This window comes from Mesoplodon densirostris, chromosome 18, assembly GCF_025265405.1.
Source record: "Mesoplodon densirostris isolate mMesDen1 chromosome 18, mMesDen1 primary haplotype, whole genome shotgun sequence".
Lineage (NCBI taxonomy): Eukaryota > Metazoa > Chordata > Mammalia > Artiodactyla > Ziphiidae > Mesoplodon > Mesoplodon densirostris.
In genome coordinates this window covers 59542796-59566470 of record NC_082678.1, presented here as the reverse complement: position 1 = coordinate 59566470, position 23675 = coordinate 59542796, and the positions used below count along the sequence as shown (strand labels likewise).

General features: G+C 45.9%; 1 protein-coding gene and 1 non-coding gene across 2 annotated transcripts in view; one reads left to right on the top strand and one right to left on the bottom strand.

Moving 5' to 3' along the window:
- The first annotated feature begins 1103 nt into the window (after window positions 1–1103).
- The window catches only part of YPEL2 (yippee like 2), a 38611-nt gene continuing 16039 nt past the window's right edge, over window positions 1104–23675 (top strand). The window contains exon 1 of the mRNA XM_060082342.1: window positions 1104–1408. Coding sequence (XP_059938325.1) covers window positions 1292–1408 — 117 coding nt within the window. The 5' untranslated portion in view covers window positions 1104–1291. The remainder of the gene's footprint in view (window positions 1409–23675) is intronic.
- On the bottom strand, window positions 9705–9777 carry TRNAG-CCC (transfer RNA glycine (anticodon CCC)). The gene has a single exon. It is a non-coding gene; the product is annotated as a tRNA-Gly (tRNA).

Genomic DNA, 23675 nt, shown 5'->3' with positions numbered 1-23675 from the left:
TGGCCCTAGGAGCCACCCGGCTATCTCAGTGGCCTTCTTTCCCATTAGAAGAAAAAAGCTGAGGCTATGGAAGGAAAAATGCTTGGTACTGTGGGATGAGTAATGGAAAATTTGAGAGTTGAAGAGAAATTCTGGTCAGATTCACTGTCGTTGTGAATTTTAGATGCAGGATCCTGATTATGCCACTAGTTTCATTAATTTACTTGCTTTAAAAAAATGTGCTGAGCATCTATTTCTGGGCAAGGTATTACAAACAGAATCACTTCTCCTAGAAGTACTGGCTAGCCGCGAGGGATCCTGCTGTTTGGGAACTTGATCCTTTGTATCCCATGCTTAGTTCATAAGCAAAAGGTGGTGTGGGGTTTGTTGCCTCTTCAGATGGTGGTTTCAAGTGCTGGAGGACTCCTGGCATCTGGAAATGGATGAGAAATCCACTTGTGATTGTTGATGTAGCAGATCTCTAGAGACTAAAAATTTTTTTTTTTTTTTTTTTTTTTTTTTGCGGTACTTGGGCCTCTCACTGTTGTGGCCTCTCCCGTTGCGGAGCACAGGCTCTAGACACGCAGGCTCAGTGGCCATGGCTCATGGACCCAGCCGCTCCGCAGCATGTGGGATCCTCCCGGACCGGGGCACGAACCCGTGTCCCCTGCAACGGCAGGCGGACTCTCAACCAATGTGCCGCCAGGGAAGCCCGAGACTAAACTTTTTAAGCCATTTATCTTGGTTGGATCAGGAGAAGGGGCCCCTTGGGAGTCCACTCCCTGGGGTTGGAGGTAGCATATCTTTAAGCCTGGCTTTTTCTAGGGCTCCCTAGGAATGGTGTTCATGCCGGTTTGCTAGATGTTGGTAGGGTAACTCCTGAGAGCCCTGAGTTGATACTGAACCTCCGACTCTAGAATTGCAGCAATGTTGGGGTCTCCATTGGTTTCTTTCTTATTCGTGGGGCATCTTGGCACAGTGTAAGAACAGAGGAGGGGGGTCATTTTATCCTGTAAATGTTGCCCTCTCTCGGGTGGCAGTTGGACTCTACTGTACTGGCTTTGCAGGAAGCCCAGCTCCATCAGCTAATGATATTCCTTATCTTGGCACTGCAGGCTGCTGAGAACCAGCCCTAGACCTCTGCTTGAGGGTCCTTCCTCTGAAGACATCACCAGTGTGTGGAGCCCGCCCCACACCCACCCCCTGCCAAACCACGGCCTTTACCTGTGTCTTCCGGTGTTTCCCGTGCGACCCATCCTGTGGGAGTGCCTCGTGGGCCGCCCCAGAGTTCACCCCACACTCAGCAGCGCCAATGGTGAAGATGACAAGATCCAAGACTTTCCAGGCATATCTGCCCTCTTGCCACCGGACCTACAGCTGCATTCACTGCAGAGCCCACTTGGCCAATCATGATGAACTAATTTCCAAGGTACATGTTCCCTGCAGGCCTTCCTTGCCTACCTTGGGGGAGGGCACTTCCGGCTCCTAGGTTTGCAGACGTTTATGAGCTCTGCCAAAGGGCCCGGAACATTTGTATCCCTTCTTTTGTCCAGGGAGGGCTGACCCAAACGGCTGTCTCGCTCAGCTGAGAAATAACTCAGAGTTGGGGGGAGAGTGTACTCGTTTAATCTGTAACTTTGGAAAGTAAATGTCATCCCTGTTGAGTCTGTGGGGGCTGGGGGCTCGCGAGCCAGAGGGGAGAGGGGCTGAAAAGGGATTGGAGCCTTGCGCTCTGCTTGCCTGGGCTGTGTTGGCAGATGCATGCGATGTAGGGTGCTGCCTGCCTAGAAAGGAATTCTGAGAAAGGTGGTCTCTTGTAGGAGAGGTTAATGGCTGAAATGAGGGAGGGGAATATTGCTTTTTAAGCCCCTAGGGAAGGTTACCAGATGATTTAGTTACTAAAATGGGTGGCCTTTGGAGGACCAAAAGTGGCTTGGTGAAGAGCTGACTTGTTGGGACCTTTTGGGCTTCTACGTGAGGTGAAATGGCATGACGTTTGGTCACAATCAGAAGAAAGAGTGGAACCCCATTTTCCCTGAGGAGCCTTGGCACCTGCTTCCTGAAGTTGGGGTGGGGGGATTATTAACAAATAAATAAACCTAATGTCCCATTGAGCAGTCCAGACACTGGCTGCTTCAGACAGCATTCAGAGGGGAGCTGCTCCCTCCTGGCCCCAAGCTCCTTGGCAAGGGAGGAGAAACAGCTTTACTAGCCTGCAGGAAAAGGAGAAAGAGCTCACGGGGGACTTTTCGCTTTAAAAAGCATCCTTTTCAGGACCTGGACTTCATGCCATTAAAGTAAAAAAAAAAAAAAACCAAAAAAAAACCTTTATGCGGACTCAGACAAAGTTTAAAAAAAAAAATTGAGTGTTCTTGATCTGTTTACAAGAACTGCTAGAAAAGGTGGCATCACTTTCCCTGTCTCTGGCTCGGTAGCCCCGGGCAGAGCAGGAGGAAGGATCAGCAGTTACAGAACAGTCCTGTCCAGCTGGCTGATCTGACAGGAAGTGGAGAAGCTGCTTGAACAACCACGTCTGTTAGTGGAGATTCTCAAATCAGGACTGCAGATGGAAGAACTCCTCCTTCTAGGCCTCTTCTAGGGTCTAGGGTTACCAAAAGGCTTGAACCCTGCAGCCCTCAGAGTCCTGGTCTCTGGCCCACTTTCCCTTCTCTAGGTTTCTGCTAATTACTCTCCTCTATGCTATTTGTGTTCCAGCCAGCCTATAGCTTCCTTCTCTGTCAGCTAACTCATCTTGTCTCAGATTCCTCTTGGACCTTTGGGGAATCCCTGGAGCCTGGAAGTTTGGATGTGGGGAGGCTATGTCAGTGAGAGGAGAGGGGAGTCAGTCCTCTTCACTTTGGAAGCTTGGAGGGAAAATATGAGTTGTTGTACTTCTGGAAATCTCCAGAGGAGTAGAAAACAAGACATCTTTTTAATATCCAGAAGTACTGTGGGGACTTCCCTGGTGGCGCAGTGGTTAAGAATCTGCCTGCCAATGCAGGGGACACGGGTTCAAGCCCTGGTCCGGGAAGATCCCACTTGCCACGGAACAGCTAAGCCCGTGCGCCACAACTGCTGAGCCTGCGCTCTAGAGCCCGCGAGCCACAACTACTGAGCCCACGTGCCACAACTACTGAAGCCCACGCACCTAGAGCCTGTGTTCCGCAACAAGAGAAGCCACCACAATGAGAAGCCCGTGCACTGCAATGAAGAGTAGCCCCCGCTTGCCGCAACTAGAGAGAAAGCCCGTGCGCAGCAACGAAGACCCAACGCAGCCAAAAATAAATAAATAAATAACTAAATTTATTAAAAGAAAAAAAAAGAAGTACTGCGTATCGTAAGAAGTGGAGGTAACCATAAACTGTATTTAAGCACCTTCTGTGTACTAAAAACTGCTACGTAACACTTTATAAATATTATCTCACTTAATCCTCGTAAGAAGCCTTTAAGGTAGGTGATGTTAGTCATATATTTTATGGATGCAGAAGCTGAGACTCATACAAGTTGTCTAAGAACTCAGGTCTTGAGTTCTCAAAGAAGAGAGAGCAATTACTTTGAGCGTGTTCAAGAAAAATTTCTGGAAGAGGTGGTATTTGAGCTGGGCCTTGTGAAATGGTCAGAAGGGAGTATGTGGGGATGACAGTGACCTTCAGAGTTGATGTCTTACCTCTTTGGCTTGGTGCACAGGGTCTTGGATGATCTGGCAGAGCCTAGCTTTTGAGTTAGGGTTCCTGCCGCTTCCTTGCTCTTTGTTCCAACCACTTGGAACTAAGCAACAGTTCCCTGAATATGCAGATAGGGGTTTTTCGGGCCTCTGTGCTTCAGCCAAAAGCATCCATTTTTCTTTACCTCCTTCCTCTCTCACAGGAGCTCTTACACATCCTTTTCCTCCTGGGGCCATGTCCGATTAGCTTTGTATCTCTGGGTCAGAATCTGACCCATGGCAAGAGCTCAATAAATGGTCAGATAAACAGATGGATGGCCCTTGAGCCTTGGGAGAAGACAAGTGATGAGCAAAAAAGACTGTTGGCCTCATGTCCTCCTTTCTGCCCCTTTTGGGGCAGAAAGGCTCCTTCACAAGTCCAGGCCAAAGTCAGCACAGGCTGCAGTTTCATTGGCTACAACCAGTGCACAGATGGGGTGCATTAGAGCTTGATGATTAAAGAGTTGTGTTAAATGCCTGACCGTGGGGAGAGAGTGAGGGAACTGTGGCTGGCATTGCACAAAGATTCCTTTATTTCATTCCACAGCCACCCCCGGCATTAAATAATCTATAGATTCTTATGCAGGTCCACTTAATGGGAAGATCATTGCCCCAGCCCCCTCCTTGGAAAATGGGCCTTTCATTTTGTTCCTCTCTTCCATTTAAGAAAGTTCAGGGAGAGAATGTTTCTCCTGTTCTCCCCTCTTGACATAATCTCCTATGCGGTTTCAGAATCCACCCAGTGGGAGTTAGGAGCTGGGAAGCAGCTAACTGGAGCAGCAGTGTAATTAAATGATACTTTGTACTTGTAACAGAGCCTTTCATCTGGAAGCTTGACATTCCATTGTTTGTTGTTTTTTTTTTAAAAAAAAGTGAGTCTGCCTTCATTATGGAGAAGCCAACACAAAGGTCCAGAGAACTGAAGCTCAGAGCACGTGGCTAGCAGAGAACTGGGAACAGAATCAGGACTTCGGGCTCCCTTCTTATCAGCGTGGCTAAGCCTCCGTGGAAATGGGTAGTTGTCAAGTTTTAAACAGTTAGGGTCTGTATTGATGTGGTGGAAAGACTCCTGCACTAGGTTCCCAGCTTGCTTCAGATTCCTAGAGGCCTGGAGTCAGCTGTCCAACCTCTGAGTCTCAGCTTCTCACTAATAAAATGAGTTAAATAATATTTGCTGTGTCTAATGGCTAGTAGTTAGCACTCGTGTGCTTACTGTGTGCCACGGCTGGAACAGTCCTAGGAGGTAGCCCTACCTTATTTGAGTGTAGGGGGTGTAGGCTTACCTCATTGGGTTGTTAGGAGGCTGGATGAGATCATCGATGTGTGGGTGGCTTGCAAATCACAAAGCTCTATGCAAATGTAAAGTAGTCCCTTTGCTTCTCTTGGCCTTGATGTCCCAAAAAAAAAAAAAAAAAAGCAAGGAGGTGGGGTGGGAGGGGATTGTTACTGCCTAAGCAAATTTACTTTAGCCAAGATAGTTTCACTTTAGAACCTGGAGCACAGGAGTTGGATTTGAGAGAATAAGGCAGTGGAAGAGAAGGACAGCCAAGTTGTGTGTGTTGGCAGAAAGGTAAGAGCATTTGCTCTGTAGGACGCTGGGGGGTGCGGGGCGTTGGGGGTGCTTCTTGAATCGATGACAGAACTATCTAGGGAATGTGCTGAGGCCTCCTACAATTTCTTTCTTCGGGGGTGCTGTGGTCTAAATGCTGAAGTGTTTGCACGCAGAGGTATTTTGAGTTGGCACGAGGAATTGCTCACGCTGTTGTTTCTCACTTAATGGTGCAAGTCACAGTATAAAAATATACTTTGGTTATAAAATAATAATAGTTTCAATTGGAACAGCTAGTTGCCCCCAGTGAAAACAATCTAATGCTCATTTCAGTGGACACTATCTATTATGGAAACCTGGACCTTTGCAAAGCTTTCCATAAAAATTACCTGTAGTCAGTCCTTCCCTTGCCTCCCTCCTGCTAGCCCTCAGTGGTGCTGCAAGTAGGCCATTTAAGAATGGTGAATTGATTGGCTTAATCTATCATGAACCCACTTTGGGGACGGTGGCTTCATTCCAAGACACAGGTTGCTCTAAGTGCCCTGGGTCCTTAGAGGGAAGGTGTTGGAGGCTGTGGAGTGGGCAACTCAGTGACAGCCTGAGGTTACACAGCCTCAGGGCCGGGCTTCTCTACCTCACACCCCTCAGCTGCTGTCTGTGTGAAGAGCTGGGCCTCCTTAGGGGCTGCAGTCTAATTAGGAGGCAGGTTCTTTTTGTTCCCTGTGGGGTTCCATTGGGCTCACAGTGGTGACATTTTGGTTTTTCCTTCCTGCCTAGACGTTAGCTGCAGCATAGCTTTGAGAAAAGTGTCAGGGAGGGAGATGCTGTGAAGCCTGAAGACTTGTATTGATCTGGTGGCTGGTGAGAGGCCCACTCTGCCCTCGGCCTCCCACCTCTGCTCTGAGCACTAGCGTTCTACACCAGTGACTCTCAAAAAGCCTTGTACCCCAACACAGTGACTTAGAGGTTGTGGGCAAAGAGGGAGTACCATCCTATCCTGTCAGCTCTACGTGTCAGGGATTTGTTTCTCTTAATCCCCACCACCCACCAGCTTGTCTTTAATGTGCAATAAAACTAACTTTCCAAAATATTAATGCAGTTATTTGTGTCCTGAAAAAACTTCATGTAAAAAATAAATACAGGAACAGAACTTCTAAAAATCTACTCATTTCTTTTCCTCTAGGTGCCCTGGAAAATGTTACAGTGAGCATCAGATTGTATTAGTTGTGTTAGTGACCTCTGTGTCACATTAAAAGGCATAATTCCTAAAGAACGTATACAGTAAGATGCGGCTTTTGAAGATAATTCTGTGAGCTTATCTATCTTGCAAAATATATGTCATATTGTAGTTTTATTAACTGAGAGGTTTTGGTATCCAGTGGATGACAGTTGTTTTTACAAAAACCATAATTCAGTAAAATTAGTTTTTCTATTCTAGCAGGAGGGGGAAAAAAGCCAGATTGCATGTAAACCTATAAATGTCTGTCTCATTAAAAGTGTCCATTTTTTTGTTTCCAGAATAGTGGAAACCTAGGGCCAGAGTGATTGTTAGGTTTTAAGAAACAAAAGGTTGAGAACAATCACCGTTGCAGGACCCATACCATATAGCGGGCACCTTTGCTTCTTTTGCAATGTTTGCAAGACACTGTTGTGTGTTTGTCAGTTTCCTAAAGAGCATTTCTGAGGTGCAGTAAAGGCAGAATTAATAAATTATGGAAGAGTTCCAACATAAACTAATAAGCCCAGTTTAAAAACACATTCAATCAATTTAGCTTTTGTAAAGAAAATCACATATCCAACCTAAAACTACTTAACTTCTTTCCCTCAGCTGTTTGATCTTTGAAAGCCCTAATCTCCTACTAATGAAGTGTTAGTTCTGGAGGGGTACAGGTGAGCTATCTGTCGACCACCCAGGAAGGGTGACAGGTGAACCACGTCTACAGCAAATCTCCAAAGGAATGTGGTTAGATTACAGTGTTTCTTGGTGAAAAGAAACTATTTAGAATTCGTAAGATAGAACATCTTATGATATCTTCTCCTCATGGGCGCAGAGATTGAATCAAGTCAGGGTGAGATAAACCATAAATTAGGCTGGTACAATTTGTACAGCATAATTGTTCAAAGTTGGGACCACCTTAACTGGATCTCAGAGGCCTCTGGTACATGTGGGTGATGGCAGTGGGGACTGTGCCTATAACTTGCTCTTTTGTCTCATTGGCTCTGTTCTATTATTGCACGAATACAAAATATGTAATGGGGTGGGGTGCACTGTACTAGATATGATACTACCCTCAAGGATTTTACCCTCAAGAACTTTCACTCTAGTCGGGGAGATAAAAGGTTCATAAGTCATCCCTTTTTTTTCCCCTTAGAACAATGTAACACAAAATATACACATGTATAGCTCCTGAGATGTTACAACAAATTTAAAATATGTAGATCAACATGATCCAAATCGTTTCCAAGACACCATTATGGTGGTTCAACAACCATTTTATAGTGTATTCTGAATGGATGTCCACATCATGCCACAAAATCCTACTCTTTGTTTCCAAATTTGAAAGCTAGTCCTCCAGAGCAGGGGGCCAGTCTGCCTCTATAGACACAACATCCAGCTCAGGAATGTCTGCAGTCACATTAATCAGAGTCAGTGTTCGGCTTGGTTCTTCCAAAGCCTCCGTGTACAAACTCTTTATTGTAGGTTCCAACTTGAGTCTTTAGATAGAGGCAAAAACGATGCTCATCCACATAGCATGTCTCCATAGAGTCAGTGGTGTGAGTTCTCACAGCTAAGGGCCTCTGGTAAAGGGCCCGTAAAAGTGTTTTCTGGGCACTCTTCAAGTCCCATCTGGTTGTGGTTCCTTCTTTATACGTTTAGTTGTAGAAGATCCTTTCTGCTAGTCTTCAGGTCATTCCCCAGGTCATTATAGCTGCTCTATAAATAGTTGTAATTTAGGTGTGCCCATGGGAGGAGGTGAGCTCAGGGGCTTCCTACTCCACCGTCTTGGCCTCTCCCCCATAAGTTGTCCCTTCTTGAAGTATGTATGGTCAACCCTCTGTATCCACAGTTCCATATCCAAGGATTCAACCAACAGTGGATCAAAAATAATTCAGGGGCTTCCCTGGTGGTGCAGTGGTTGAGAGTCCACCTGCCGATGCAGGGGACACGGGTTCGTGCCCCGGTCTGGGGAGATCCCACATGCTGTGGAGCGCCTGGGCCTGTGAGCCATGGCCGCTGAGCCTGCGCATCCGGAGCCTGTGCCCCGCAACGGGAGAGGCCACAACAGTGAGAGGCCCACGTAACGCAAAAAAATAAAATAAAATAAAATTCAGGAAAAAAATTCCAGAAAGTTCCAAAAGCAAAACTTGAATTTGCTACATGCACACTGGCAACTATTTACATAGCATTTACATTGTGTTAGGTGTTATAAATAATCTAGAGATGATTTAAAGTATAGTAGTTTATATGCAAATACCATGTCATTTTATATAAGGGACTTGAGCATCCTTGAATTTTGGTATCTGAGGTGGGTTCTGGGACCAGTCCCCTGTGGACACAGTGGGATGACTGTTCTTCACCTTACAGTTATCTTAGGTGGTCTCTTTCTTTTTTGGGGGGCCACACTGCGTGGCTTGTGGGATCTTAGGTCCCCAACCAGGGATTGAACCCGGGCCCTGGCAATGAAAGCACCAAGTCCTAACCACTGGATGGCCAGGAAATTCCCCACCTTATGTTTATCCTAAACCATTTATCACAGTATAACGATGAATGTCTCCCATTAGCCTGTGAACTACTTGTGGAGATAATTGTGACGTCATCTTTGTGTCTCTAGTACCCAGCACAGCTCCTAAAGACTGGTAAATTTTCAATGAATATCTGAGCGAGTAACTTAGTTCTCTAAGATAGAGACAGAATAAGGGGCTCTTAATCTGGGGTCCATGGGCTGGCTTCAGTGGATTTCTGAAATTGTATGTTTAATTCTATGTGTATGTATATTTTTCTAGGGAGGGTTCCATAGCTTTCATTAGGTTCTCAAAGGATTGTTGTTCAAAAAAATGCCCTTAAGATCCATCTGTCTAGAAACAGAAGTTCTGGGAAGACTTGGTAGAAGTGACACTGAGATGTACCTTGAGGCAAGAACCTAGACGTGTGGAAATGGATGGGGAGGGACTGGTAAAAGGAGCATCACGAACAAAGAAGTAGAGGCCAAGAGTGTGTGGGGAGGAGCCACTCTTTTGGGTAACATTGAGAACTGTGTGAAAACAGATTGAAAGGGTAGGCTGAAGCCAGGTTGTTGGGAGAATAGAAGTTCGGACTTTATTTTGCTGGCAGTTGGGCGCCACTGAAGACTTTTTTTTTTAATTAGGTTGCGCTGGGTCTTAGTTGCAGCAGGCGGGCTCCTTAGTTGCGGCTCACCAGCTCCTTAGTTGTGGCATGCAAACTCTTAGTTGCGGCATGCATCTGGGAGTTAGTTCCCTGACCAGGGATCGAACCTGGGCCCCCTGCATTGGGAGTGCAGAGTCTTAACCACTGCACCATCAGGGAAGTCCCATCACTGAAGACTTTTGAGCAAGTAATGACATGACCAGAGCTTTGCTTTCAGATGGCAGCTGTCGTGGTATCCTAGGTGAACTGCTGAAGAAGAGTCTAGAATTGGGGATACGAGTGTATATGCACCTCAGTGGTCTGCAGGTGGTCCAGGCACACGGTGGTCATTCAGTACATACTTGTTGATCACCACTTGGGAAAGAACTACAAGCATTCTAGGGCTTAGAAAAATTCTCTCTATCATTTATAGCCATGAACAAGAGGAACTGAGTTCAGGAAGTCACACTCTTTGGTTGGGAGGCAGACCTTTCCTACAGTCTGTGAAAATTAATGATCTGGGTGGGCATAAGTAGAATTGTTCCGCAATTTATTACCAAATGAACTGCTGGGGACCAAGTCGAGTGAATCATCTGTGTTTTTTGCTGTGGACTGCAGGCAGCTGGAGCACAAATCTGCTCAAATGTGGTCCTTTCTATGTGGTTGCTTTAAATACCAAAAGGAAATGTTGACTTGAGCTATGAGGCATACCCTGAAAATTAATTCTGTGGTTTGCAAATGCCTGTAAGATTCCAGTCCTAAGATTGGTTTGTACGTTCGTGCCTCAGCATTCAGCAAGGACGCTGGTGATTGCAAGCCTGTGTTTCTCGTGAAAATCCGGACTCTTTTCAGCAGGGTGTTCTCCCTGGGAAGCAAGAAGTAGATGCAGAACCCCTGCCCCTGTGTTTTTATTTGAGCACCAGCACTCCCTAGGTCTCTGGAATGGTAAAGCTGCACCATTGCTTCTTTGGCTGTTTGTATTTTGGGGTCTGACTGGAATCTACCATTATACACTAATTGTTCAGTTCAATTATATATATATATATATATATATATATATATATATATATATATATATATATATATATTTGTATTTTAAGGATATACATTAAATTTTTATTATGAAATATACAGAAAAAGATTCATAGAACACAAATGTATGGCTTAAAGAATTGCTCATCTCACCACCACCCAGTTGAAGTAACTGAATGTAGATCATTGACAGAACTCTAAAAGACGACAGTTATTCTCAACCTTCCCCTTGAATGTTACCGTTCTCCTGATTTGTGTAGGAATTTCCTCCTTTCTCTTCATATTTTAACCACCAAGGTGTATATTCAGTACTTTAACATTTAGATTTGCCTGTTTCTGAAATGTACCTAAATAAAATTATTCTGTATAAATCTTTCATGTCTTACTTCCTTTGCTCAATATTACATTTTAAAGATTTATTCGTCCTGTTATGTGTAGCCGTAGCTTTTGGTCGTTGGTGGTGATGCTGTATAGAGTTCAATAATATTTTTTGTGTTTCAGACAACATGCCAGGCCTAGGCTGGGTGCTAGGGATAGAGAGAAGCCAACATGATTCCTACACTCAGAGAGCCTGTGATCTTTGGGGTGCATGGGAATGGAAGGCTCACTACGGAGGGCAGAAAAGAATGGTACAGATGAGGTTGTACTGGTGCCAGGATGAAAAATCTACGTTGCTGCTATTAACTACTATTTATTGAAGATCTACTGTGTGTTAGGGACTCCTTACTTTACAACATCCCTTCAAGGTGGGGATTAAGTGACTTGCCTAAAGCCATGGGGTAGCAAAAAGCCATATGGGATACAGGTCTAGATAGGTCTGTGCCCTCTTGATCATAGCTTGACCTAGGCAACTCCTTTTGGCATTGACTGTTTTCTGGGTCTCAGTGCTATTGGTGGTAAATCCTACCCCGTCTCCCCTCCTATCATTTCTCTTGCCTGGAGAATGCTTCTTTTTCTCTATTCAATTTCTACCCATTCTTGAAGACCAGCTTAAGTATTTTTTTCTAGGATGTCTTCCTGGACTATAGGATTCTCTCCCTCCACTGTACTCACTGACTGGTTGTTCATTTGGCAATTAGTAATGACTCTTGTAAGAATATGGTCTGTGTTATGTGGTTACATGTACTTTTATGTGTAATTGTCTTGTTCCCTAATAAGATTCTAAATGACCTGGAGTCACAGGCTTTCCGAATGCCTTTGGCCCTGGGTTTTTCTAGTTCAACTCCTCATTTTACAGAGTAGGAAACCGAGTGCCTCTTAACTTTGTGCTTTGCCACCTCCTCCCTGCCACACACGCCACCTACTGCCTTACACAGAGGGGGTGCTTGAAAATGCTAGAGGCAGCCCTGGAGGAGAGAGGGCTGGCAGCCGGGATAATGAAAGTATCAAGCTGTGAGATCTTGGGCAAGATTGTTCTCTCAGGCTCTCCCTTTTCTTCATCCATCCAATCCAAACAAGGCATTAGATTAGACTGTCATTAAAGGTTCCTTCCACCTCCCCCATCCTCTGATTCTAATATAGCAGCAGAAGATGATACAAGGCAACATAACTTAGTGGTTAACAGTGTAACGTCTGAGTCAGCCTACCTGGGTTCAAACCTTGGCTTCTTTGCCTATTAGTTATGCAAGTTAAGTAACCTCTCTGTGTCTTCGTGCCCTCATTGGGAAAAGGGGAATCATATTAATCTTAGATACCTATAAGATTTTTGTGGCAATTAAGTGAGGCAGTCAATATAAAGTACTTCTCACAGTGCCTGACATATAGTAAATGCTCAGTAAATGTTCTATCTATGAATATCGTTAAGCAGAAAACAGAAAGTGGCACTCAAACATAATCAGGTCCTGGCACCCATAACAGTTCTGGTATATTTGCTCCTTCCTTTTTTTGAGTCTCAGGTATTGCCCTTTAGCTATACGGTGTTGTCGGTGGTCTTCTGAGACCCGTATAAGTCTCTGGTTCTTTATAGTAATTCCAAAGGGACCAGCACGTTTCTGGAGGTAATTGAAAAGCAGCAGCAGCAGCTTCCATTCTGCTCTTGGGGGGGCTTACCTGCAAGTAGCTGGGAGGCCTCTCTAGAATTTAAATGGAAAAATCTGCCCCCTACCCCCCTTCCCTTCCAGTCTGACAGGTGGTTATTTTGCCCGTGAACCACATGTCAACCAGTTACGGAAACCTCAAACTACCATGACAACAGCAGCCTGGGCAGCTGGAAGAGAATTCCGGGCCTGAGTGTTGCAGCAGTAGCTGAGAATTGCTTCTCAGTTTGGTTCACCCTGTGATGCTCCACGGTGGGGGGGCGGGGCAAGGTTCTTTTGAATGAAGCCGTTTTTCTTTCTTTCCTTTTCTGTTACAGAAAGGTTGTTTTTATTATTAATTAATTAATTAATTAATTAATTTAGGCTGCGTTGGGTCTTTGTTGCTGCGTGCGGGCTTTTTTCTAGTTGAGGTGAGCGGGGGCTACTCTCTGTTGAGGCGCACAGGCTTCTCTGTGGTGGCTTCTCTTGTTGCAGAGCACAGGCTCTAGGTGCGCGTGCTTTAATAGTTGTAGTTCTTGGGCTCATTAGTTGTGGCTCGCAGGCCCTAGAGCGCAGGCTCAGTAGTTGTGGCTCACGGGCTTAGTTGCTCCGCGGCATGTGGGATCTTCCCGGACCAGGTCTTGAACCCGTGTCCACTGCATTGGCAGGTGGATACTTAACCACTTGTGCCACCAGGGAAGTCCCTGCCATTTTTCTTATCTTTGAAAACAAACCCAAAAAAGAATCTCTGATGCCTTTGTTTCCACAGCACTCAGCCAACTCCTGAGGGGAGGGTTTGACCTGGTGACCCAGAGTATTGTCTCTGGGGTCAGGGCTGGGGTCAGAGCTAAGGAGAGCCTTAGCTCTCTGCTTCCCTCTCCTCCCTGCCTGTTGCTGGTGGCTGGACAGTGACTCAGGGGAGGAGGAGAGAGGAGAGGAAGAGAGGAGGAGACAGCTCCACCAGCTGCTGCTAAAAACAACAGCATCTCATCAGTCCACACGCTCCCTCCCCTCCAGAGCACAGTGATGTCAAGAGGCAGAACAGGTGGCATGGACTCTCCCCTCCCCCAGCCCCTAATGCCTTTGGGTCTCTGAAGGGACAATGTATGGTTGTCACAAGGAAAGTTATCTCTCTTTGGGGGGGGGAGGGGTGGCAGGAAATTCCTTCTCTTCCCTTTTAGGACTGGTCCCACCAAGAGCATCCACTGTAACTTCAACTCGAACAGATAAATGAGGGGCCTGGAAGAGCATTCCCTTGCCCAAACAAAAGATCCTGGTGTGAAGCCTACGGCACTAAGCCCCACCAGTTCTGCTTTCAGCGAGCTCCTCTGACCTGTCAGATACTAGGGATACAGTGGCAAACAGATGTATAAGTTGCCCTCACCCAACTTGTGCCCAGAATCCAGTCTGAAGAAGCAGCTAGCAGCAGTACAAGTGGGGAGATCCATTCTGAGCCTGGTACCCAGGGTTGTCTGGAGCAGCTGAGAGGCCAGCATAGTGTTCCATATTGTCTTCTACCCAATTTGCCTGATTTTCATGAGATGCCCAAGTGTGTACAGCTTTCCCCCTGATTCCCCCTGCTTCCCCTGCAGTGTCAGCCCAAGCTGTAAGACTGCCAGCTGGGCTCTTGCAGCTTGAGGTGGCCAGCAAATCAGACCCGCTGTTCTCTGATTTATCTTTGGAGGAATGTCTGTTCTTAGGACCAGGCCTGTCACCATTGGGTGGTGGCTGCTTTGCTTCCTTTACCCACAGCTGGTCCCTCCCCTCTACATGCTGAATGTTCCAAATGACAGGTAAGGCTCTGAGGAACCTTTAAGGTTCATCCTAGACAGATTCACCCAGGAAACCTAAGGAGAGAGGAAGTGAGAAAAAATAGACTTCTTGGAGCTCCTTTAAGCTCCAAGTCAGCCGTATATCTTGATCCTCCCCTTAGCAGGAGAAAGAAAAACAGCAGAGCGTATCGGTGGGGGAGGAGAGTTCCTCCCAGTCTGTCTCCTTCTCTAGAAGAACAACAGGCCAGTCTGCCCTGGGCACTGTGGGGCCAGGTGCTGGGTAAGTACACGAGGAAGGAAAGCTGATAAGATAAGGTCTGACAAATCTAGGTCACCAGGCTGCTCCAGGCACCTGTGTGACTAGTCACCTTGAAACGACAGGAGGGAGGATGGACTTTTGCTCAGGGCACAGACTAGCTGACTTCCCAGGCCTTTGTTTGTTTGTTTATTTAATACACATTTCTTGATCACCATTAAATGCCAGGTCATGTGCTTAGGTGTTCCAGGCCCCTGTGTGTCTCTGGTAGGCAAAATCTCCTCATGGATCCCAGGCCTGTAACCAGTCCTAAAAAAAGAAATGACATCATGCAAAAGCCAGTTGGTCCACTGACTTCCAGAGTGAGAGCAGCCAGACGCTTGGTAGAAGGGAAGGGCTGTTTGGAGTCTTCATTCCCTTCAGCTCGATCAGGGGTCAGCAAAACTTTACCTGTAAAGGCCAGATAATAGTATTTTAGGCTTTGCTGGCCATAGGGTTTCAACTCTGCAGCCATAGTGAATACCTAAACAAATGAGCCTATGTTCTAGTAACACTTTACTTACAAAACAGGTGAGAGGCCCCGTTTGGCCCTAGTGCACTGTTTGCTGACCCCTGAATAGAAGATTGGAATGAGAGTTGTGAACTGGGTGTTGGAGAAATGAGTTTATGTGATTTCAGGAGGCGTCCCCGATCGACACAGTGGCCGCATTTGGTAGGGATAGTGTAGGAGTTGATGCACTATATGCTCAGGGGCAAGGTCTGATTGACACCAGAGAATTCTACGGCACGGGCCAAACTTCACCCTCAGCCATCTAGCACACTGGTTCCCAACAAAGGTTACAGGGTAACCAAGCCAGACAGAGCACACAATTTCGTACAATCTCATCACTTATGTGGGAAAACAATATGGGGCCCTGTGGATGGCGAGTCATTGGCACCACCTTAAAAGCCCTGAATAAAGGGTCAGGCCACCTCTGCTCTAGGGCCTGGCTCTGCCACTAACTTTTTTATTTACTTATTTGGCTGCGTCGGGTCTTAGTTGCGGCACGTGGGATATTCGTTGTGGCGTGCAGGGTCTTTCATTGTGGCACGTGGGCTCTTCACTGTGGCGTGTGGGAACTTCTCTCTAGTTGTGGTGCACGGGCTCAGTAGTTGTGGCGGATGGGCTTAGTTGTCCCGTGGCATGTGGGATCTTAGTTCCCTGACCAGGGATTGAACTCACGTCCCCTGCATTGGAAGGTGGATTCTTAACCACCAGACCACCAGGGAAATCCCGCCACTAACTGTGGAGGGTGGCATTGGATAATGACCGCTCTCTGACCATTTAGCATATACTGAGTTCTACTGTATGAGGCACTGGGGATACAGAAATGGACACAACAAAATTCTTGCCCTTAAGTAGCTCATGATCTAGTGGGGAAGACAAATAGGTGAACTATTATACGATGTAGTGAAACACAGGCTTTGAGTAGGTGATTAGTCAGGCTGCTATGGGGGCAAAGAGCAAGATGAGTGTTTATTAAGTGAAGAAGAAAGGGGAGTCCATTCTGAGCAGAGGCATAGAAACATTCTAGAGGAGATCCAGCCTAGGGGGCCACAGGTAAGAGATGGAGAGGGCATGTAGAGGGAAGCAGGAGGTCAGCAGGGATGGGTCACATAGGGCCCAGAAGGCCCAGCTAAGGTGTTTAGACTCAATTTTGTATGCTGCATGCTCTGGGAAGCCACAAAAAGTTTTTAAGCAAGGGAGTAATAGCGTTTGGTTCACATTGCGCTCAACTTCTCTCTAACTTCTACAGACTGTATATCCATGAGCTTTGTGTGAAGAGGAATGTTGATATTGTATAAAGTTAATAAGCACCGATAAATTAAACCAGTGGCTGTAATTAATAACCGGGGTCAGTCCCTTCCTGGTGATGCCTTCAGCTAAACAGCAACCAGATAAATCATTGGCAAACACCAGGCACCCATAACTGAGAAGAGGGACTTTCATAGTGCTCCAGGACCTGGATTCCCTGCTTTTCTGGGTGAGATGCTCTCTCTCATGTGACCCTCCTGGCTTCTTGAGGCTCACTCACTGAGTCATCATAAGCTGGCAGTTGCAACCCCACATGTCTGAGTTTTTCTGTTACTTTAATGGGAGAACTGAGTTGCAGAATTCAGATGCCTTTGATGTAGTTTTGAAGTTTAGGACAGGGAAAGGTGAAGGCAGAAAATAAGTGGCTTCTGCAGTATTCATGTCTTTTAGGGCCTAAGAGTAGTTGAAACTGGCATTGGAAAATGGGGATTCTTAGGCAGCGATTCCCGAATCTGACAGTACATCAGAAAAAGCTGGGATAAAAAGGCTGGTTTTTATCAAAAGGTCCCACCTCCAGAAATTCCTATTCTGTAGGTCTGAATGTGACTGGGAATCAGAGCCCCTAGTGGGGGAAGGAAACAAGTCACCTAGGACACCAGATGTAAGGAGGCACTCACTCCATTATATGTCATTACAGGATATTGAGTACAGTTCCCTGTGCTATACAATAGGTCCTTGTTGTTTACCTATTTTATATTTAATAGTATGTATCTGTTAATCCCAAATTCCTAACTTATCTCACTCCCTCCCCCCCATCCCCTTAAGTAACCATAAGTTTGTTTTCTCTGTCTGAGTCTATTTGTGTTTTGTAAATAAGTTCATTTGTATCATGTTTTTAGATTCCACATGTAAATGATATCATATGGTATTTGTCTTTCTCTGACTTGCTTCACTTAGCATAATGCCTCCAAGTTCATCCATGTTGCTGCAAATGGCGTTATTTCATTATTTCTTTATTGTTGAGTAGTATTCCGTTGTATATATGTACCACATCTTCTTTATCCATTCATTTGTCGTGGACATTTAGGTTGCTTCCATGTCTTGGCCATTGTAAATAGTGCTGCTATGAACATTGGGGTGCATGTATCTTTTTGAATTAGAATTTTCTCCAGATATATGCTCAGGAGTGGGATTGCTGGATCTTACGGCAACTCTATTTTTAGTTTTTTAAGGAACCTCCATACTGTTTTCAGTAGTGGCTGCACCAATTTACATTTCCCACCAACAATGTAGGGAGGGTTCCCTTTTCTCCTGTTGTTCCCATGTTCAGATGAAGAAAGTGAGGCTTAGGCACATTGCGTTGATCAAGGGGACTCCGCTAGGAAATGGTAGAACCGGAGTTGTGGTGTGACCACACCAGGCCACTCCCCTAAGTGCTTTAACACAGGGCCTATTTCTTGCTCTGAATTAGCAAAGGAACTTAGCCCAGCCCCCTCTCTTGGTCCTTCCCAGGCAGTCTGCCTGGCTCTGAAATCTCCAGGTAACTTCCTATACCTGGGGTTTAGTACTTGGACCAAACATGACACCCCAGCTCTCCTTTGGGTGTTTTTTTGTTTGTGTGAATGGGTTTCCTGACACGTACAGCCATGGCAGACTGGGGAAAGGGCAGAGGAAGCACACAGGTGATCTTTGGCAGGAGCAGCAGAAGAGTTATTCTTTCTTAAGCTGTTCACTGATTAACTCCCTTTGCTCCTGCAACCAGAAAGAAGAGGAACTCAAGACTCAGCAGGGCTCAGAAGCCCTAATTGATTTGTGGTCCAACTGGGTCAGGGAGAGTGACCCTGTGCAGTGGCCTTTTTTTTCTTCCCCCCAGGGACCTGTATGCCACAGCTCACTAGAGCAGAGTTCCATGCCACTGAGGGGAGGGATTTCAGCCCTTGTCCCTTCCCCCACACTCCCAGCCCCCCAGCCCAGAGGGGTTAGATCTCCTGTGAGGCACATGTCTACCTATTCAGTCCCTTCCTCCCTGGCCCTCTGGCTGGGCTCCTACTGGTGTTAAGTTGCCCCAAATACCCAGTCTCTTATTTCACATCCTCAGGCAAAGATCCCACAGCCAAGGTGCCCTTTCAGCTTAGCTTTCCCATCGGCTGCTCACTGACAGATAAGCTTCTAAGAGGAGGGAAGAGGGAGGGTGGAGAGGTGGGTAAAACCTGGGGCAGACCCCTTTGTCCCTTTGTCATGGGGTGCAGTGGGTCCTGTAGCTCCCCAGTCTTGTGTTTGGCGGGGCAAGCCCTGGGTGGTGGCTAGCTGCCTGGCCCCCGTCCTTTATTGGCAAATGGAACTTGACTTGGCTGAGGCATACTTGTACATATGCTAAGCTTTACCTTAGGCTAGAAATTGGAGGCTGAAAGTTTGTAAGTGTCAAGAGACAAGGAAACTCTGTGTTCAGCGTGTGGGCCGGGAGAATGCAGGGGTTCCTGAGCCAGGCTCTGTTTCTGTATAATCTGCAATGGCTGTGCCAGACTCCCTGTCCAGACCTCGCAGAGAGGTTTCATTCCTCAGGCAGGATGGAACTGAGACACGAGTGCTGCTGCGAGTTGGGAGGGGGATGAAGCCAGTGGACAAACGTTCCTGCGCCTGGGCGGACCAGCACGGCACAGGCCGGGCCTCTGGGAGGAGAGATGAAGCCTTTCTCCTTTCTTTAGCCAGTCCATATCTTGAGTCACAAATGAGTTACTGCCAGATGAACTGGTGTTAATTTACCTTTCTGAAGTGATAGATGCACTTAAAATAAAAATGAGAGTGACCAGGAAGTTTGCACAGTTAGCTTTGCCAGTCTCACTGCTTTGGGAAATGAACCCTGGAGTTAGTACACTCACTCCATTATAGAACTGGGCCTCTGTGTACAAGTTGGGGTCCAGAATATATTTAAAATGATATCCAGAGTATCCAGAGACTATTTTAAAAATGTGTATAGAAAGGTAGCAATTAAATGTTTCTCTTGGAGTAAGCCTGGCCTCTGCATTCTCCCAGGAACCCTTGCCTAGGGAAGATGATTAAAAATAGATCTGAGTAGCACTTCCTGCTTGGCAGATGGCTGATAGCAAATGCTAGGGCTTGCAGCTGACCTTTCCTTTCTGAAATCTGCTCTGTGTTTCCATGATGCTAATTGAGTCCCTCTCTAGACCTAATCAAAGTGCTGGTTGCAAAAAAACGCGGCTTGCTGTCCTGGCTGGGCTCAGTTCAGGGAGCAACTTGAAAGTGCTGGGATTTGCATGGGGACACCCACTCTGTGGTCCAACTGGCTGATCCTTGTTTAAAAACTAACAAGTTCTGCTTTCAAATTTGCTGTCTAGTGCTATTAAGGATCCCACACCCTCTCCACCCCCATCAACAGGAAAGATCAGTGGCTAGGGGAGTGATGTGTACACAATGGACAATGCTCACACACACTTCCAAACGAAGTAGCTGCCCAAAAGAGAGACCAGGGCCTTTCTGAGATTTAACTTCCAGGTGTGGCTCTGTTCCCATCAGCTGCCTTATAAAACAGGAATAATACCTGAGACAATGCCCTGACGAGGTATCCAACTATGGGAGATACAAGATACCACTGTTTTTCTTATTATGTAGCAAATATCTGGGGACCACTGCTGACTTCTCACTGAGTTATTATCCTCCCCTGGGAAAGAGATGGGCATATAGACAGGCTGTGCTGAGGCTATGCTAAGTCCTCACCATCTTCTTCACCCTACTTTCTCTCCCAGGAGAGCCCTCTGCTGGAATTTAAGCATCTTCTGGGCAGAGCTGCTCACTACACACTCTGGGGCTGAGCAAGGTCTGGGACATTAAATATTTGTTGATTTAGATCTCCCTCCTTCCCCCGCCCCCCATTTAAAAACTATCATAGACTGCTTTAGTGTGACAAAACCTTTCTGCCTGGGAGATGATTTTCTAGTGCCTGATATTTCACAATGTGCCTCAGGTTTTTCTGTTGGCCAGGGGAAAATGTTGACCACCAGAATAGGTGAAAGGGATTTAAGTCTCTATGTCTTGAGGATGAGTCTTAGCCAGGACTTAGATAAGATAGCCCAGCTGATGAGCAGAAAAGCCCTTTTATGCAGATCAACAGGAAGTTTAAAAACACAAGAAAAGAGGTCTAACTCTGACTCAGAAATGTTCATTTACTGTGCAAGGCGTCTCCTCTCTTGAGAATATGGCCTCATGGGATATCCACCCTCGTAAGAAACCTCAGTCAACCTCCTCTTTTCACAGATGATACAACTCCCAGTTCACGGGATCAGGGGTCTGCCTGAGGAAGTCATGCTGGTCGGAGGCAGATGATCTAGCCTTGCCTGGCACGGGTGGGAGGGGGTCAGCTCGATGTTCTGACCCAGTCGTGATCTGTTTCTAGAGGGAATACTGAGAATCACCAGTGCCCAACTTTCGCACGTTGGCAAGCCCCTTATGCTCACATCTTTCTAACATTTGTATGCTCAAGTCTCTTTCATAAGAGCTCTTTGGCTGTGATTTCTTCAAGCCCTTTTAAATACCATTGTCTCTTCCTTCGTAACTATTTCAATAACTCTCTACTCCTAACTCAGCCCCGTCCCTGGGGGTATATGAATACAGAGGTTAAATGTAGATACATGCTAATACGCCACAGGTGGAAAGTCTAGTGCTGGACATCTGCCATGAGGGGTGGGGGAGAACACAGTACTTGGCCTACTTCAGTTCGTATGTACAACCTGAAGCCTGACTGTTTAAGCAAGGCCCTGTGTTTTGATTAGCATTTCCAGGAGAGGAAAGCGTTGCAAGTGTTTAGGGAACACCTAGTATGAAATGAAAAATCAGGTTAAAAACACGGTGGTTTTTTACTCCCCCAGTGAAGGGGGCCCGGGTTCGATCCCTGGTCAGGGAACTAGATCCCACATGCTGCAACTAAGAGTTCCTATGCTGCAGCTGAGGATCCTGCATGCCGCAACGAAGATCATGCGTGCCGCAACTAAGACCCAATGCAGCCAAATAAATAAATAAAACAAAGCAATAACAACAACAACAACAACAACAACAAAACACAGTGGTAGACTCAACGAGTGTGAAACCGTGCTGTGTACAGGAAACTTGAAGGAGCTGGTAGAAGGAAGGATGCTACCGCTTCTCGAGGGCCTGGCGTGTATCGTATGCCAGGCACTTTACTATCTGTGAGGTGGGTGTTATTAGCCCATTTGACAGGTGAGGAACTTGAGAACAGAGAGGTGAATGTACCTAAGAACATACAATAGAGAAAGTGCCAGAACTGGGATTTGAATCTAGTTCATCTCCTAAACTGGGAGAAGCTTAGCCCACAGAAGGAGACCTTGGTACGGGCAAGACAAAAGCTGTAAAGTTATTTGGCACCAAAGGATATAAAGATGAAGGATTCAGGGAGCTCTCAGGAGTTGAGCTCGTAGAAGGAGTTCTGCTACTGTCAGAACGGCTGGCAGTGGAATGGGCTTCCTGAGGAGGCATTCCCTATCCCTGAAAGTATTTAAGCAGAGGTTTGGTAGAAATGTGGACGAGAGCTTTGCATCAGGTGTGTAATTGACCTTGGGGCTCCTCAAATTCCAGTGGCCTATGAAATTAAAACTGGATAAAGCCATAAGTATATTTTGTTTTGTTTTGAGATCCTCCACGCTACCCAACCTGCAATCCACTGCATGGGATTCCTGCAGACTGCAATTAGTTAAGTATTTCTCTTTTTGAAAACTCCCCAAAGCATTCTTCTGGGTTCTTTGCTCATTCTTTGCCATGAAGTCCAGGTGCCAAAAAAAAGGGGGGGGGGATTTTAAAGGGCTTTTTTGCTTTAATTATTTTTTCCCACGTGTTTCGAAATGAGAATCATTCATTGAGTAGTTATCTGGGAAGGCTGTTTTCAGGTTAGGTTGCAGAGAACATTCTCTTGGTGGTCCTGTCAGCCTTAAGCATTATAAGTTTACAAATTAAATTTTATCCATTCACCCAAGAGTGACCAAGCTCTGGTGAAGTGATTCACCCTAACACAACTCATAGGAAGCTAATTGGTAGACCAGAATTCTAATTAATTTACAGTGGAGCAGATAATCCCGAAAGCTTGGACTGTGTGTTGTTATCTTCCTTGAAGGTAAACCCACTGAGCGAGAGAATTAAATTTAGGCAGTTGCTAAGTAAATATGGAGTCAGGGCAGAGGAAGGTGAATAGCCTAAGAGACTTTCATCAGTTCTGACAGCTTAATCCATCCTTCTTCTTCAAAGAGACAGATTTTCCAAGTGAACACATTCTAGAAAAATCTTGACCTGGAGTCAGAAGCTGTAGTTTAAGTTCTGACCTTGACTTACAAGCTTTGTGAAACTGGGTAAGTCATTGAACAGCTCTGGACCTCAGATTCCTCCTCTGTTGGTTTGAAGGTTAATCAGTTAATATATGTGAAAGTGCTTTGTACGTTCTGAGGTCCTGTAAATGTGTCAGTATTAGTCTAATTCTGTTGAGCTCCTTTCTTTTAGGGAGTCATTTGGAGAACACCCTTGTCATCCCATCTTCATTTTTCCCCTAGATTTTGGAGTCACACTGCCTGGGTCTCTGTCATGTATTTGTATTTGATACTGGGCATATGTCTTAACCTCTCTTTGCCTTGCTTTCCTCATCTGTAAAATGGGAACGATGAAAGTACCTCCCTTCATCAGATTGTTGAGAGGATTAAATTACTTGGTTTATGTAAAACAGTTTGAATCTGTCTGGCATATAGTAAGCACTACATAAATGTGAGCTGTGACTGTTGTTATTTCACCATTTCCAATTTATTTTAATGAGCCACCTCAATCTCATCTGTAAACTGCCTCCAATTTCACTGTAGTGATTGCTTGTTAGAAAATATTTAAAAGGCAATCCCCTCCATGGCATGTGGCTTTAGTCTTGGAGGAAAACCTTTTCTGGCCTTTTTGCCTGGATTGGTTACAGGGGAAGACTTGCCTTGAGAGTCTGTAGGTTTTGCCCACTGACTTTGCAGAAATCCTTTGTAGTGTCAGGACATTTTCATTTGCCAATGGCCAGTTGCCTTTGGGAGCAGAAGTGTAGATTGAAACATAAATCCAGGAAATTGATTATGTTCTTCTTAGGTGTATTAACTTGCATTGTCTTCTTAACTTCAGCAGCTCATAGTGAATTGTTTTCAAAAGCCTGATGATTTTCAAAA